This window comes from Zootoca vivipara, chromosome 11 (assembly GCF_963506605.1).
Source record: "Zootoca vivipara chromosome 11, rZooViv1.1, whole genome shotgun sequence".
Lineage (NCBI taxonomy): Eukaryota > Metazoa > Chordata > Lepidosauria > Squamata > Lacertidae > Zootoca > Zootoca vivipara.
Window position 1 is genome coordinate 33,135,338 of NC_083286.1, and position 14,825 is coordinate 33,150,162.

Consider the following 14,825-nt stretch of genomic DNA (forward strand, 5'->3'; position numbering starts at 1 on the left):
CTGTGGACAGCTAACAGCTACTCTTTCACCTGTTTCAAACAAATGTTGCTGAACAATTTGAACAGGGAGTGGTCAAGTACAAATATAAAAGGGATGGTAATTAATTTGCTATAAAAACTGCAACAAGCAAGCAGCCAAACACCATTTCTAGTGATTTCATTTACCCCAATTTACATAAATATGAATAAATCTGACATAAGCTTATCTAGATTAACTCACCATCTGCATTATATCCTCAATTTTTAAATGGGTGTCATCTTGATCCTCCTGAGAGAGTGCTCTAAAATAGGTGGCAGAATATTTCATATAAAAATGTGTATCTCTGTGGCTAGTGACAACATTTCAGTAACAAGGACATTTTGTACTTTTGAAACAAACTGGAAAACTTTTATCACAGATAATCAGTGGTTATAAGCCTGTAATTTGGGAAAATCTCCCAACTATTAGGGGAAAAACAGATTTAATTTTTATCTCTTGAAAGAAATGAGCACATTTTTATTGCCACAGTGAGTGCATTGTGATTCTGTTTGTAATCCCTTGAAAATAAGCACTGTGTGGATAATGTAGAGCACAATTTCTTCATTTCTTACAATATTGTTGAATGCCACCCCAGTCTCCTGAACACGGGAAACTGGGTCCAGTGATTAGAAGTCTGGCGTCCAGTTTAACCCCCAAGCCTTGGTTAAATTCTAACATCTACTGGACGCAGGAATTTAGAGGAGTCTGGCACCCACAAACTCCTAACAATACTTTGTGATTAAACTAATTCAACAGCATTACCTCAAGATGTTTGCTGTAGCTTTTCTTTCTTGTGGCAAAAGGTCAGGATCTCTCAAAACTTCTTCTAGCAGATTTAGAACATTCATCTTCAGTTCATTGTTTAGCTCAAAATCCTGTAAAAGAGTTTTTTTCTGAATGAAGTAATCATACTACATATGGGGTTTTGTTCAGCATTTGTTTTTCGCAGTTCTGTTGTTTAGAATAAGCATTTGAACACTACTAAAGATTCTGAAACGAACAAAACCAAGAAGTTATTAAAATGTATCTGCTTGATGAGTTCTGAATTACAAAATAGCAATACCCTAACCAACATTACTTTGAACACTCAAATATACTTACCTATTCTCATCCAAGATCAAGTTCATTTAAAGTAACATATACAATATATCTAGAAGCTGATGGTTTGTCATTTTTATGAAGTTAATTAAAGTAACATTAAACAAACATTAAAAGATACCCCATATTATGTTTCTATAGCACCTTGTTTTTATAAACTGACCAGTTAATATTTTTCATGAAGGGTGGTACACAAATCTCGATAGAAAAATAATTAATTGTAGGACTTCCAAGGTAAAAATCAGCACTTTTCTCAGCTCAGAAATGAAATTTTAATTAGAGATTATTTTCAAAAAAGGTGATATTAGGCTAGGCAAACTGAAGCTGCAGTATTTAGTACTATGCAGTCCCCAAGCAATGTCTTATGCTTAAAAGCAACATATAGTATCTCCTTCTCAAACCTAGATGGAAAACATACATCAATTCTGAGAATAAATCTGACTTTTTCTCTTACTTAATACTTGTGCATCCCACTCCAGAACAGTGAGGAATATTTCCAAAGATCAGACACTGGGAGGGTGGGGGATGGATTCAAGAAAATGCATGTACTGAAATATCTTCATGTTTGGAGTCATTGATAAACTCCAGGCATTTGCATTTCAGCTTAGTACAGATGTTTGGATAAAGGATTTAAACTAAAAGCTTCATCAATCCAGTATATTTGTAACAGTTCCTTTTATAGTGATTGTTAGCTACCATGTGGGTAGCAATTCAGCATGTTTCCATAGAAACCCAAACAATAGTCGCTAGCAAAGTTCTTGCAATTCTTGTACATTTTATTTTGAATGTGTGATTAGGAAAGATATACTATGCTATTGCCCTATACATATTTCTCAATATTTTAGCTTCAATGTCTAGTGACTTCTGCAAGGACTTACCAAACAAACGTTATCCTATGAGCAAAGCCTGTTGGTAAAAATCTTGCTGTATACAAAATAGCTGAAACTTTGTCTATCTATGGCCACTGCTTTTCTGTTACTGAGAGAATGATGAGAAGTATTCCAACACTCCTTCTCCTTCATCATCATCATCATCATTGAAACACTATAGAACACTCAAGAAATCTGTTAAGTTCACTCCTCACCTATTTGTCTTTTCAGAAACATTGCTCATAAATAAATAATAATAATAAATAATATATTTGCCCAGTGATGCTTTGTCAAACATGATGTTCCTCACATAGCAAGACAGGTGTTTTATTTCCAGGCAGAATCTGCTTAATCTGTAACCAAACCAGAGAAGTATCTGGCATGCAGAGCGAGTGAATGTTAAGTTGTTGCTATGCAGCTAAAAAGCTTTTCACTTCCTTTGCAGCAGGTTATTGTTTGTGTGCAATTTCTCTATAGCAGCCTTCTTCTGCACATTTATTGACAATAATTTCTTTTCTATTCTCTTTTCAAGTCTCTGACCCCCTTTTATAACGTACACAATCTTTTAAGGGTTTTTTTTTAAAAAAAACAACAACTGACATTTGAAACCAAAGGCATACTCCTTACTCGTTTTCCATTATTAATGGTAAAACAGCCATGAGAGATACATGCATATTTGAATAGATTAATTATAAAACAGCATAGGAAAAGTATGTAATGCTTAATGTTTGTATAGCATTTCATGGGCATTATCTGTTCCTTTCAACAATCTTGAAGACCGTTGCATTATCCCCCATTTTGCAGACAGAAAAACTGAGGCTTGCCTAGGCAAGTTTCAAACCGTGGACTTTTCATTAGTACCTTAGTATGAAATTCTTGGAGAGTGAAGTCAAATGGGCCTTAGAAAGCACTGCTAATAACAAGGCCAGTGGAAGTGATGATATTCCAGCTGAACTATTTAAAATTTTAAAAGATGATGCTGTTAAGGTGCTACACCCAATATGCCAGCAAGTTTGGAAAACTCAGCAATGGCCAGAGGATTGGAGAAGATCAGTCTACATCCCAATTCCAAAGAAGGGCAGTGCCAAAGAATGCTGCAACTACCGCACAATTGCGCTCATTTCACACGCTAGCAAGGTTATGCTTAAAATTCTACAAGGCAGGCTTAGGCAGTATGTGGACCGAGAACTCCCAGAAGTGCAAGCTGGATTTCGAAAGGGCAGAGGAACCAGAGACCAAATAGCAAACATGCGCTGGATTATGGAGAAAGCTAGAGAGTTCCAGAAAAACGTCTACTTCTGCTTCATTGACTATGCAAAAGCCTTTGACTGTGTCGACCACAGCAAACTTTGGCAAGTTCTTAAAGAAATGGGAGTGCCTGATCACCTCATCTGTCTCCTGAGAAATCTCTATGTGGGACAAGAAGCTACAGTTAGAACTGGATATGGAACAACTGATTGGTTCAAAATTGGGAAAGGAGTACGACAAGGTTGTATATTGTCTCCCTGCTTATTTAACTTATATGCAGAATTCATCATGCGAAAGGCTGGACTAGATGAATCCCAAGCCGGAATTAAGATTGCTGGAAGAAATATCAACAACCTCAGATATGCAGATGACACAACCTTGATGGCAGAAAGCGAGGAGGAATTAAAGAACCTTTTAATGAGGGTGAAAGAGGAGAGCGCAAAATATGGTCTGAAGCTCAACATCAAAAAAACCAAGACCATGGCCACTGGTCCCATCACCTCCTGGCAAATAGAAGGGGAAGAAATGGAGGCAGTGAGAGATTTTACTTTCTTGGGCTCCTTGATCACTGCAGATGGTGACAGCAGTCACGAAATTAAAAGACGCCTGCTTCTTGGGAGAAAAGCAATGACAAACCTAGACAGCATCTTAAAAAGCAGAGACATCACCTTGCCGACAAAGGTCCGTATAGTTAAAGCTATGGTTTTCCCAGTAGTGATGTATGGAAGTGAGAGCTGGACCATAAAGAAGGCTAATCGCCGAAGAATTGATGCTTTTGAATTATGGTGCTGGAGGAGACTCTTGAGAGTCCCATGGACTGCAAGAAGATCAAACCTATCCATTCTTAAGGAAATCAGCCCTGAGTACTCCCTGGAAGGACAGATCGTGAAGCTAAGGCTCCAATACTTTGGCCACCTCATGAGAAGAGAAGAATCCTTGGAAAAGACCCTGATGTTGGGAAAGATTGAGGGCACTAGGAGAAGGGGACGACAGAGGACAAGATGGTTGCACAGTGTTCTCGAAGCTACGAACATGCGTTTGACCAAACTGCGGGAGGCAGTGCAAGACAGGAGTGCCTGGCGTGCTCTGGTCCATGGGGTCACGAAGAGTCGGACACGACTAAACGACTAAACAACAACAACAAATGAAATTCTATGCTCACCTGGGAGTAAGTCCCATTAAATTCAATGGTGCTTGATTCTGAGCAACCATGTCTAAGTCTGCACTATATTAGATCATTTTTAGATGCAAAGTCTACCATCCGTTACTATTATTTTAATGAACAACATCAACATCCTGTAACATCCCAAAGCAGCAGCTCTTGCATGAATGCTGCTTGCAGTCCCTTCTGAATCACCTCAATCCTGAAGCCTGCTTGCAGCAGGACACCTGCTTACAAAGCCATATTCTGCAGGATCAAATATTCTCCCCCAGCCCAAACTACGCCTTGCCTAATTCCTCCTTGTTTTGTAGTTTTCACTACTCACTGGGAGAGCCAGTGGAGTAGAGTGGATTGAGTTGCTGGACTAGCACCAAGTCCATCAAGATTCACATCTCCACTCACCTCACAAAGCCACTGGCAGCTTTTGGGCCTGTTAACATCTCTTAGCTTAATCTACTTCACTGGGTTGTTGCAAATAATGATAATAATAATAATTTATTATTTATACCCCGCCCATCTGGCTGGGTTTCCCCAGCCACTCTGGGCGGCTTCCAATCGAATATTAAAAACACAATACAGCATTAAACATTAAAAACTACCCTAAACAGGGCTGCCTTCAGATGTCTTTTAAAAGTAGGATTGTAGAGCTCCTTAGCCGCCCCTTCTACCCCAGCAGGAACTTAAATAAAGCCAGGGGCTGGCTTAGAGCTTAGGAATACAGTTACAGTAGGCTGCCACCACTCCCAGTCGTGCTATTACTTAGAAGGTTTAGGGAGACTCCTTCTGCCCCTTATCTGGGTTGCACGGTTTAGCTCACAATTTATAACCCAATTAACAACAAAATATCTAGTAGCGGTTGAGTGGTCTGGCGGATTCAGCTTCACTCATTCTAAGGCAAGTAAGACCAACCAATAATTACTTTTCAGTATTTATTGTAACTAAAATACTTATAAACGGTGCACGTTTCATATAAGCATACAAATAAAACAAAACCTAAATTGGCATTACTATCTAATGTACTTACACATAAAAGTTCAATATTAAGATTAAAGCACAAAGTCTCTCCATCAGGTCCCTGCATTCCAACAAGGGCATGACGAACACTCTGGCAGAATTCCAGCAATTTTCTCAATGACAGGCATTTACATTGACAAAGGTGGCCAAAGGAGGCCCCTTGCACCTCTAGACGCTGAGAAAATATCCCTCTTAACCCCACGAGGTAGTGCGATTTTAAACCAATTGAAGGGATACTTTAATCAGTAAAGACCCAATGATTAAAGACCAAAACTATAAATCACTTGTCAACTATTCACTGCAGCTGGGCAACGGCTGATTAACAACCATCCAAGGAGTTTAGGTCACTCCCTACCTTCCCAAGGCAATTAAGGGAAGAGGAGAAAAGCTTATCTTAAAGGAGCGCCAGACACAAAAGCCAGGCACCTTCCCAAAATACCAACCTTGGCTTCTCTCCCCAAGCTGAACAGAACAGGGGCCGAAAGTTAAACTTTTTCCAGAATCCCTCTTGCACTACAAGGATAGTTGCTTATTTCCTTGACATCTGATGGGAGGGCGTTCCACAGGGCAGGCACCAGTACCGAGAACGCCCTCTGCCTGGTTCCCTGTAACCTCACTTCTCGCAGCGAGGGATCCGCCAGAAGGCCCTCAGTGCTGGACCTCAGTGTCTGGGCTGAATTATGAGAGTGGAGACGCTTCTTCAGGTATACAAGACCGAGGCCATTTAGGGCTCGAAGATAAAGGGGGGGGGATAGATAAATAAAACAAGCAAAGAATAAAGGAAAAGCCAGGGAGCTTGAGACCAGCCTTCTCCGGTACGTGTATCATTTTACATGTCAGGTAAAAAGAAAGAAAAGGCATAGGATTTTAAGAATAAAGCAGCATGATGGGGAAGGGTTAAGAAACTCCCAACCTTGCCTTATGGGGTAGTCTTCTGCTTTACTTGGCAACCTTCGTAGTGACTTGGGGGGGGGGGTGGAGGAAGGGAAGGCCAGGACAAACTCCACATGACTTAGCATCATGTGTACTTTGGCCATGAGTGAAATCCAATTTACCTAGAAAACAAGAATGAGGACTATAAAAAAGGTTTCGAACAGTCTGCATTACAGACAAGAGTTTACTGCATTACATTTTCCTGGATATAAAGCTAGCGGCTCTGTCCTGATTTTGCACAGTCCTTTTATATTGCAGTACCTGTTGCATTATGGAATTGTGGCTTTTTGAGCCACCTACTGCCATATCATGCTAACTTTTAAAATGGCAGGAAAGAACTGTACGCTGGGAGGCTAACCCAAATTTCATCATGGTGAGTGGAATTGGCACGATTATGAAAATGGCAGGAAAATTACAATGCAAAACCCCACGATTTTCCATGTTGCAAGCAGATTCTTTTCCTGGACACAACTAACATGGAAATTAGCACTAAACTTCCACTAGATTTCTAGAAGTGGCTTTTATGTGTGTGAAAGGTCACATAAAATGCAAACATTCTCAGGTAAGATAAGGTCTGCAAAACAGAATAAAGTGCTGTCTTAATAGAGCCATGAACTCACACAGCAAGCCTGTCACAATATGCTTACGTATATGATGTACATAGGGCCAATTAACACTCCATATTGCTTTAGACCTCTTAAGCATTTCATTTGCCATATAACTGTTTTCAGGCTGGCTTGTAATAGGGTCCTTTAACTTAAATGTGAAAGAGAGGAGGAAGATAAGAAGAAATACTGCTTTGAGGCATATCTGACAACTCTGCCTTGTACATATAGAAAAAGTGTGTACATTACAGCTTGTTATATAATACTGTGCCTTGAAGAGGCAAGAAATGCAAAACACCTTTGAGAAACTCTGCCAGGAAAATTGTAGGAGCACTGTGCTCTCTGGGTGCTAAACACCCATATTTATTAGCCCACACCAGGGGCCACTTTGAACAGTATGAGACAACCGATGTATCACCATGGAAATCTACTGTAGGTTGAGATAACTGTAACACACACACACACACACACACACACACACACACACACACACCAGCTTTTTAGAGAATGGAAGGAAAAATCTATGAATAATTAAACATTTGAAATAACAACGGTTATATAAACATTGACAAAATATACCTGGTGATTATAACTGGACACATAAGAAAAGTCACTTGGACATCATCCAGAGTAAGTTTCATGTCTTTCCAAAACCAGTGGAATTGCATGCCCAGGCACATGATGCCTGCAGCGCAGGGAGAGGCCAACCATAGAAATAAAACAAAGAGCATTTCTATTGGGTTGAAATCAGCCACAACTTGATTACAGCAAGGCCTTTGACAAGGTGCCCCATGATATTCTTGTAAAGAAGCTAGTAAAATGCGGGCTAGACAATGCCCGCATTCAATGGATTTGTAACTGGCTGACTGACCGAATCCAAAGGGTGCTCATCAATGGCTCCTCCTCATCCTGGAGAGTAGTGACTAGTGGGGTGCCACAGGGTTCTGTCTTGGGCCCAGTCTTATTCAACATCTTTATCAATGACTTGGATGATGGGCTTGAGGGGATCCTGAGCAAGTTTGCAGATGACACCAAATTGGGAGGGGTGGCTAATACCCCAGAGGACAGGATCACACGTCAAAATGACCTTAACAGATTAGACAACTGGGCCAAAGCAAACAAGATGAATTTTAACAAGGAGAAATGTAAAGTACTACACTTGGGCAAAAAAAAAAATGAAAGGCACAAATACAGGATAGGAGACACCTGGCTTGAGAGCAGTACATGTAAAAAGGATCTAGGAGTCTTGGTAGACCACAAACTTGACATGAGTCAACAGTGTGATGTAGCAGCTAAAAAAGCCAATGCAATTCTGGGCAGCATCAATAGGAGAACAGCATCTAGATCAAGGGAAGTAATAGTACCACTGTATTCTGCTATGGTCAGACCTCACCTGGAGTATGTGTCCAATTCTGGGCACCACAGTTCAAGAAGGATACTGACAAGCTGGAATGTGTCCAGAGGAGGGCAACCAAAATGGTCAAAGGCCTGGAAATGATGCCTTATGAGGAACGGCTTAGGGAGCTGGGCATGTTTAGCCTGGAGAAGAGAAGGTTAAGGGGTGATATGATAGCCATGTTCAAATATATTAAAGGATGCCATATAGAGGAGGGAGAAAGGTTGTTTTCTGTTGCTCCAGAGAAGCGGACGCGGAGCAATGGATTCAAACTACAAGAAAGAAGATTCCACCTAAACATTAAGAAGAACTTCCTGACAGTAAGAGCTGTTCAACAGTGGAATTTGCTGCCAAGGAGTGTGGTGGATTCTCCTTCTTTGGAGGTCTTTAAGCAGAGGCTTGACAGCCATCTGTCAGGAATGCTTTGATGGTGTTTCCTGCTTGGCAGGGGGTTGGACTGGATAGCCCTTGCGGTCTCTTCCAACTCTATGATTCTAACTTTATTAATTACAGATGTAAGGAGGTTTTGGCCAAGGCATTGGGCATCAAGTAGCCTGACTGCTTGATAAGTAGGGTCGCCCCTGACATGCACCAGGTGATATGATATGATCCCCGCTGTGCCATCATTGGATGGGTGCTATAGCTCACCGGCCCCTGTGTGGACAGAGGCATCCCTCCTGGATCCTCGATCAGCTAATGGGATACTCAATCAGCTAAGGATCCAACCCAATGTTTTATCCGCCAAAAGTTGTGACTTCTGATATGAGGTAGGCAAAAACCTGCAGACCGGTGAATTTGTCTGCAGGAAAAAAATCTTCCCTGGCCCCAAATACAGTGACAGACTATACCACAACAAGGTCCCCACACTGACCTGCCCACTCACCTTTGGAAAAGACACAAACAGACTGGCTGGGTAGTGAATCCCACAATGATCTGCCCAGGTGCGGCCCTCCTTTTATACTATGGGGGCGGACCAAGTTGAAGCCAGGTCATCACCTACCCTGCCCTGCCGGCACCCTGATTGCTTGTTCAAGCAGGCCAAAGCCAAATCGGCAGGGGAGGCACCCCAATAGCCAAGCGAGCAAGAAACAAACAAACAACCTTTCATGTGACATTTCACAGAGCATGATGGGATTGCATGGGATCCACTGCAGCCTGACGAAGTAGAGCAATTTTATACCCGTTCTGGCCACTGCCAGAAAGAGGCACTGATATGGCGGTGTTCCATGATTTCTACAGTTAGCCCAATTAAAATTTTATTCTCTGTTATGTAATGCGACATGGAAGCATTGCTTTCCACATGCAGTAAGGTAATGTTTAAATCACCCACGAGTAACTATGCTGTTATTTGAAAGAGGGAAAGCCCAAGTAATAGGAGAACAACACAGAGCCATGACTCAATATTATATTTCAATAGCTAATCATACTGGATACATATTTTGCTGATCCATGCTGCATCTAAACACCTACAGTATATATTTAAAAACCACTCTGAAAATGATCTGGAAAAAACAGTTGTAAAGCTCACAATGGAAAATTTCATTCAGTTCCAATTTCAGCTCTACAGCACCAACTGGTTTCACAGTGTTACAACATGTTTATAACTTAAACAAACAAACAAACAAACAAACCTAATGTAGCTGAGTCCCCAGCGGTAGATTTTTGGCAACTGTGCCTGTCTCAGAACTGAACAAACAAACCTTTATTAGCTTATTCCAAACAATGCATTCGTTGAGTAAAACACAACTGTAATGAGAAAAGCTAACCTTGTTCCCTTGTAATTATACCACAGCAATATAACTATTCTAATGAGGCTGCACTGCAAACCTAAATTTGTAATATGACAATTGTGATGCTTAACACAGAGCCCAAATTGGTAATTCTGCACCAATGATATGTTGTTTGTGTGCACAAATTCTTTGATACAATGGAGATTTTGCTGGGGAAATGTAACAAAAAGTACCTGAGAATGCTTTGAGACCCAGTGGCGAAGGACATTCAGGACACGATTAGTAGCTGCTCGACGTATTATGAATTCCTTATCGCATGTTCGTTCAGAGTTATTAAACCCTACACAATTTAAAAGGAAAGTTCAAGATGAAATAAATGCTGCTAGATGAAAAGGAAAATCTATGGGAATCATTTCTCTTCCCCCCCCCCCGCCCAACACATAGCCCATTGGCTCAGAGCATATCTTTTAAAAATTCCCTTAAACGCTAACACATTTAAGGAGGAGGAGGAGGAAGAGGAGGAGGAGGAGGAAGAGGAGGAGGAGGAGGAGGAGTTTGGATTTGATATCCCGGTTTATCACTACCCAAAGGAGTCTCAAAGCAGCTAACATTCTCCTTTCCCTTCCTCCCCCACAACAAACACTCTGTGAGGTGAGTGGGGCTGAGAGAATTCAAAGAAGTGTGACTAGCCCAAGGTCACCCAGCAGCTGCATGTGGAGGAGCGGAGATAAGAACCCCGTTCCCCAGATTATGAGTCTACTGCTTTTAACCACTACAGCACACTGGCTCTCAAAACCTAAAGGACTTTGAAGATTTTGCTTACATATTTATTTTATATGAGATGTGTATCAGTGTGTGTGTGTGTGTGTGTGTGTGTGTGTGTGTATCAAAAAGTCCTCATATGGAGAAGATACATACATTTATAAATACATAAAATTAATGCGTGAACCTGTTCTGTCCTTTCTTATGTAGTCCTGAGTATCACAGACACTTCTTCGAATCTAAAATATGAATTTCGGGGGGGACGGGACTGCAAATGGAATGTACTGTTTTTCGCTGAGTTGGGTGCCACTTATACTTTACAAGGTATATGAGCAGCAATACATGTTCTATTTTAATTAATGCATGGAATTCATTGCCACAAGGTATGGCAATGGACATGATCTTAGATGGCTTTAAAACAAAATTAGACAAATGCACAAAGAATCAGTGTGTATCCACATATATTAATCAAAACTCCCATGTTCAGAGGTGATTTGCCACTAAATGCAGTGAAGGTCTATTGTCTTCAAACCCCAGTGAAGATCTCCTAGAGATCTTCTGATTGGTGGACCTTTGATATGATTAAGTATTCTACTATGACTTAACCCTTAACATAAATGTGTAATATCAGCACTTACTGGCCTATTAGGGAAAGGACTATGCACCGCAGTTTGTAGTGGAACCTATCCGATTATTTAACATTTTTTGGCTGAAATTGAACAATTCCCATAATATATAAGGTATGTCCAAAAATAAGAAGCTGACCATCTCATCATTGTTTGACAACAAATATCTATACCACAGAGATATTTGCCTTTGGCAGATCTTCTCTAACTTCCTTTGTTGGCAAACCTAATATAACTTGAGTCAAGTCTTTATTGCATCAGCATTTATGTTTTCCCAGCACATGCACTTTATTATATGCACAAATTTGAACAAATATTGGCTCCTCTACATGACACGCAGCATCATTTGACCATGAATAGCTTCCTGTTTTGTCGTAACCTTCCTTTTTCTAGTTTTCTTTCTATGCACAGTGTTTGACTGCACAGAACAAATGGTCTGGGAAGCTTCTGCATATTTATCTCCCTCACTGAAGTATGAGGCTGCCTCTCACTAATTAATTCAATATATTTGTTAATTGTCCTTAGCTAAACATTGTCAGCCCCACTTATACTTAGTTACCCTCATTATTCGGCAGTAAGGTTTATCATACTTAATAGCCCCATTGTTTTTGTATTTATCATTGTCTGTTCTGCAGATTCAATTATCTTTCTCCTTGCTCATTTTTATGTCATTTGCAATTATTCTTTGTTTTTATTTGGAACATTTACTAAATGCATTTTCTGCTTGTTCGGGGTCTGACTAATTATTTGGGATTGGAAAATAATGATTCTGCAAAATAGACTAAATGCTGTGCATAATTTTTGGTTTCCTTTGCAGCACAGTTTGACTAGCTGTGGTTGGTCACCTGCAACTATCTGCTTTGTAGAAATCTTTTCACTAGTCAACCACCTGTTCTTGTTATATATCATATTACATAATGCACAAGTTGAATGGTGGGGTTTCCCAAGTGGACTCTCCTGACATTTAGGCAGCAGAGATTTTGCAATCCTATGATTAACAGCCATCTAAGAACCTTTTTTACAGTGAATAAATAATGATGTTATTGTACTTTTTGCACAAAAAAGCATGAAAATGTTATAAATACGAAGAGTAGCAAGTATTACATGTGATAATATCAGGGCTGTGCTAATTAGCAACAACAATCTCAATTAAGTGCAAAAGGATGCATTTTATGAAAAAAACAGTTTAACGATGCATTGACATTGATGGTGTCTATATTCATAGTGGCTATCATAGGAAACAGATCTTGGAATCATAGTGGAAAGAACACTGAAAACATGAATTTAGTGTACCCAAGCTTTAGGCAGAATCAGAAAGTAAAGGAAAGGAGGAAAAAGCGCCAGCAAATATGTAAATCTATGTAATGTGTGAACACCATTGCATAGGAGTAAAGACAGAAACAAATCTGACACTGATGACACCATACTGATGCAAACAGCTAGGGTGTAGAGAGCTCTAGAATGTACCTTAAAAACAACCAACTTCATTGTGCTCTAAGGCAGCAATGTGAACCCCCCCCAAATGCAAATCTTATGAAAGTCAAAGGAAATTTGAACTGTGCTTTTAGTAAAACAAAAAATCAGGCCAATGATGTCAGCAGAAAAGACTATCAGCAAGTTTCAAAATGCAATATATATGGTCAATTAATTGCCAACAGGGCAGTCTCGAGCAGGTCGGCCGCCCTGGCTCTGAGGGGCGGAGATCGCTCCGGCACCCCCTGCCTACCGGCCCGGCGCCCTGGCGCACCGCGCCACCGGGGGGCTACCTAGAGCCGGCCCTGATTGCCAACAATATATAAGTACCAGTGGGTCATTTATATCTTTACAGATAGTTCCCTTATATATTTCAGTGCACTAGATTTTAGCCTAGTAATTTTTGCTGCTCAATATACAGTGAATATTTGTTGTTTAGTTGTTTAGTCTTGTCCGGCTCTATATACAGTGAATATGTTGTTGTTGTTTAGTCGTTTAGTCGTGTCCGACTCTTCGTGACCCCATGGACCATAGCATGCCAGGCACTCCTGTCTTCCACTGCCTCCCACAGTTTGGTCAGACTCATGTTCGTAGCTTCGAGGACAATGTCCAACCATCTCGTCCTCTGTCGTCCCCTTCTCCTAGTGCCCTCAATCTTTCCCAACATCAGGGTCTTTTCCAGGGAGTCTTCTCTTCTCATGAGGTGGCCAAAGTATTGGAGCCTCAGCTTCACAATCTGTCCTTCCAGTGAGCACTCAGGGCTGATTTCCTTCAGAATGGATAGGTTGATCTTCTTGCAGTCCATGGGACTCTCAAGAATCTCCTCCAGCACCATAATTCAAAAGCATCAATTCTTCGGCGATCAGCCTTCTTGATGGTCCAGCTCTCACTTCCATACATCACTACTGGGAAAACCATAGCTTTAACTATACGGACCTTTGTAGGCAAGGTGATGTCTCTGCTTTTTAAGATGCTGTCTAGGTTTGTCATTGCTTTTCTCCCAAGAAGCAGGCGTCTTTTAATTTCGTGACTGCTGTCACCATCTGCAGTGATCAAGGAGCCCAAGAAAGTAAAATCTCTCACTGCCTCCATTTCTTCCCCTTCTATTTGCCAGGTGGTGATGGGACCAGTGGCCATGATCTTAGTTTTTTTATGTTGAGCTTCAGACCATATTTTGTGCTCTCCTCTTTCACCCTCATTAAAAGGTTCTTTAATGAATATACTGTATACTTTAATGAATATACTGTATATTCTTTAATGAATATACTGTATATTCTTTAATGAATATACTGTATATTCTTTAATGAATATACTGTATATTCTTTAATGAATATACTGTATATTCTTTAATGAATATACTATTCTTTAGTGAATATACTAACATGCAAAGTTTTCAGGATCCTCACCAGTGACTTTGGGCTTACCCACACTTCCTCTTGTTGCACTACTTTCTCCCAGGGAAAACTGCTCTTCAGTGCTTAATTGGAGCAAGGGGCAATTAGGTTTTCTGTGGATTGCTGTTTGTTCCAATTTAGAGCTCAAGACTAGGTCTCTCTTGCAGCTTCCTACCACATGCCAAAAGCATCACTGCCCATGCACTGTCTTCTTCTCTTTTGCTAGATTCTCTGACGACAGGCTGCATTAATTAAATCTCAGGATGCAGCTTAATTCAGGAAGGACCCCATGACCTGCCATAGAGGTGCCAGTGGCCTCAGTCCTCCCTTTACAGTTGAAGATGTATTTATTAAGAGGTGTGGTCTTCTTTCTCTTCCTCCAATAACTACCATTTTAATAGAAGCTTGCTGATTAATAAAAGCTGCATGGTGCAGTTCCCCTCGGTTTGAAGGAGAGCATTTGCCTAACCAGTTAATAAAATTGCTAAGCAACAGTT

General features: G+C 40.6%; 1 protein-coding gene across 2 annotated transcripts in view; it reads right to left on the reverse strand.

The window, feature by feature from the left end:
- RASGRF2 (Ras protein specific guanine nucleotide releasing factor 2) overlaps window positions 1-14,825 on the reverse strand; it is a 92,074-nt gene that overhangs the window by 11,600 nt on the left and 65,649 nt on the right. For both annotated transcript variants that reach the window (XM_035099765.2, XM_035099768.2), the window contains exons 18-20: window positions 10,307-10,413; window positions 781-893; window positions 220-280 (exon numbers count right to left, since the gene is read on the reverse strand). In XM_035099765.2, the coding sequence (XP_034955656.2) occupies window positions 220-280; window positions 781-893; window positions 10,307-10,413 (281 nt within the window). The remainder of the gene's footprint in view (window positions 1-219; window positions 281-780; window positions 894-10,306; window positions 10,414-14,825) is intronic.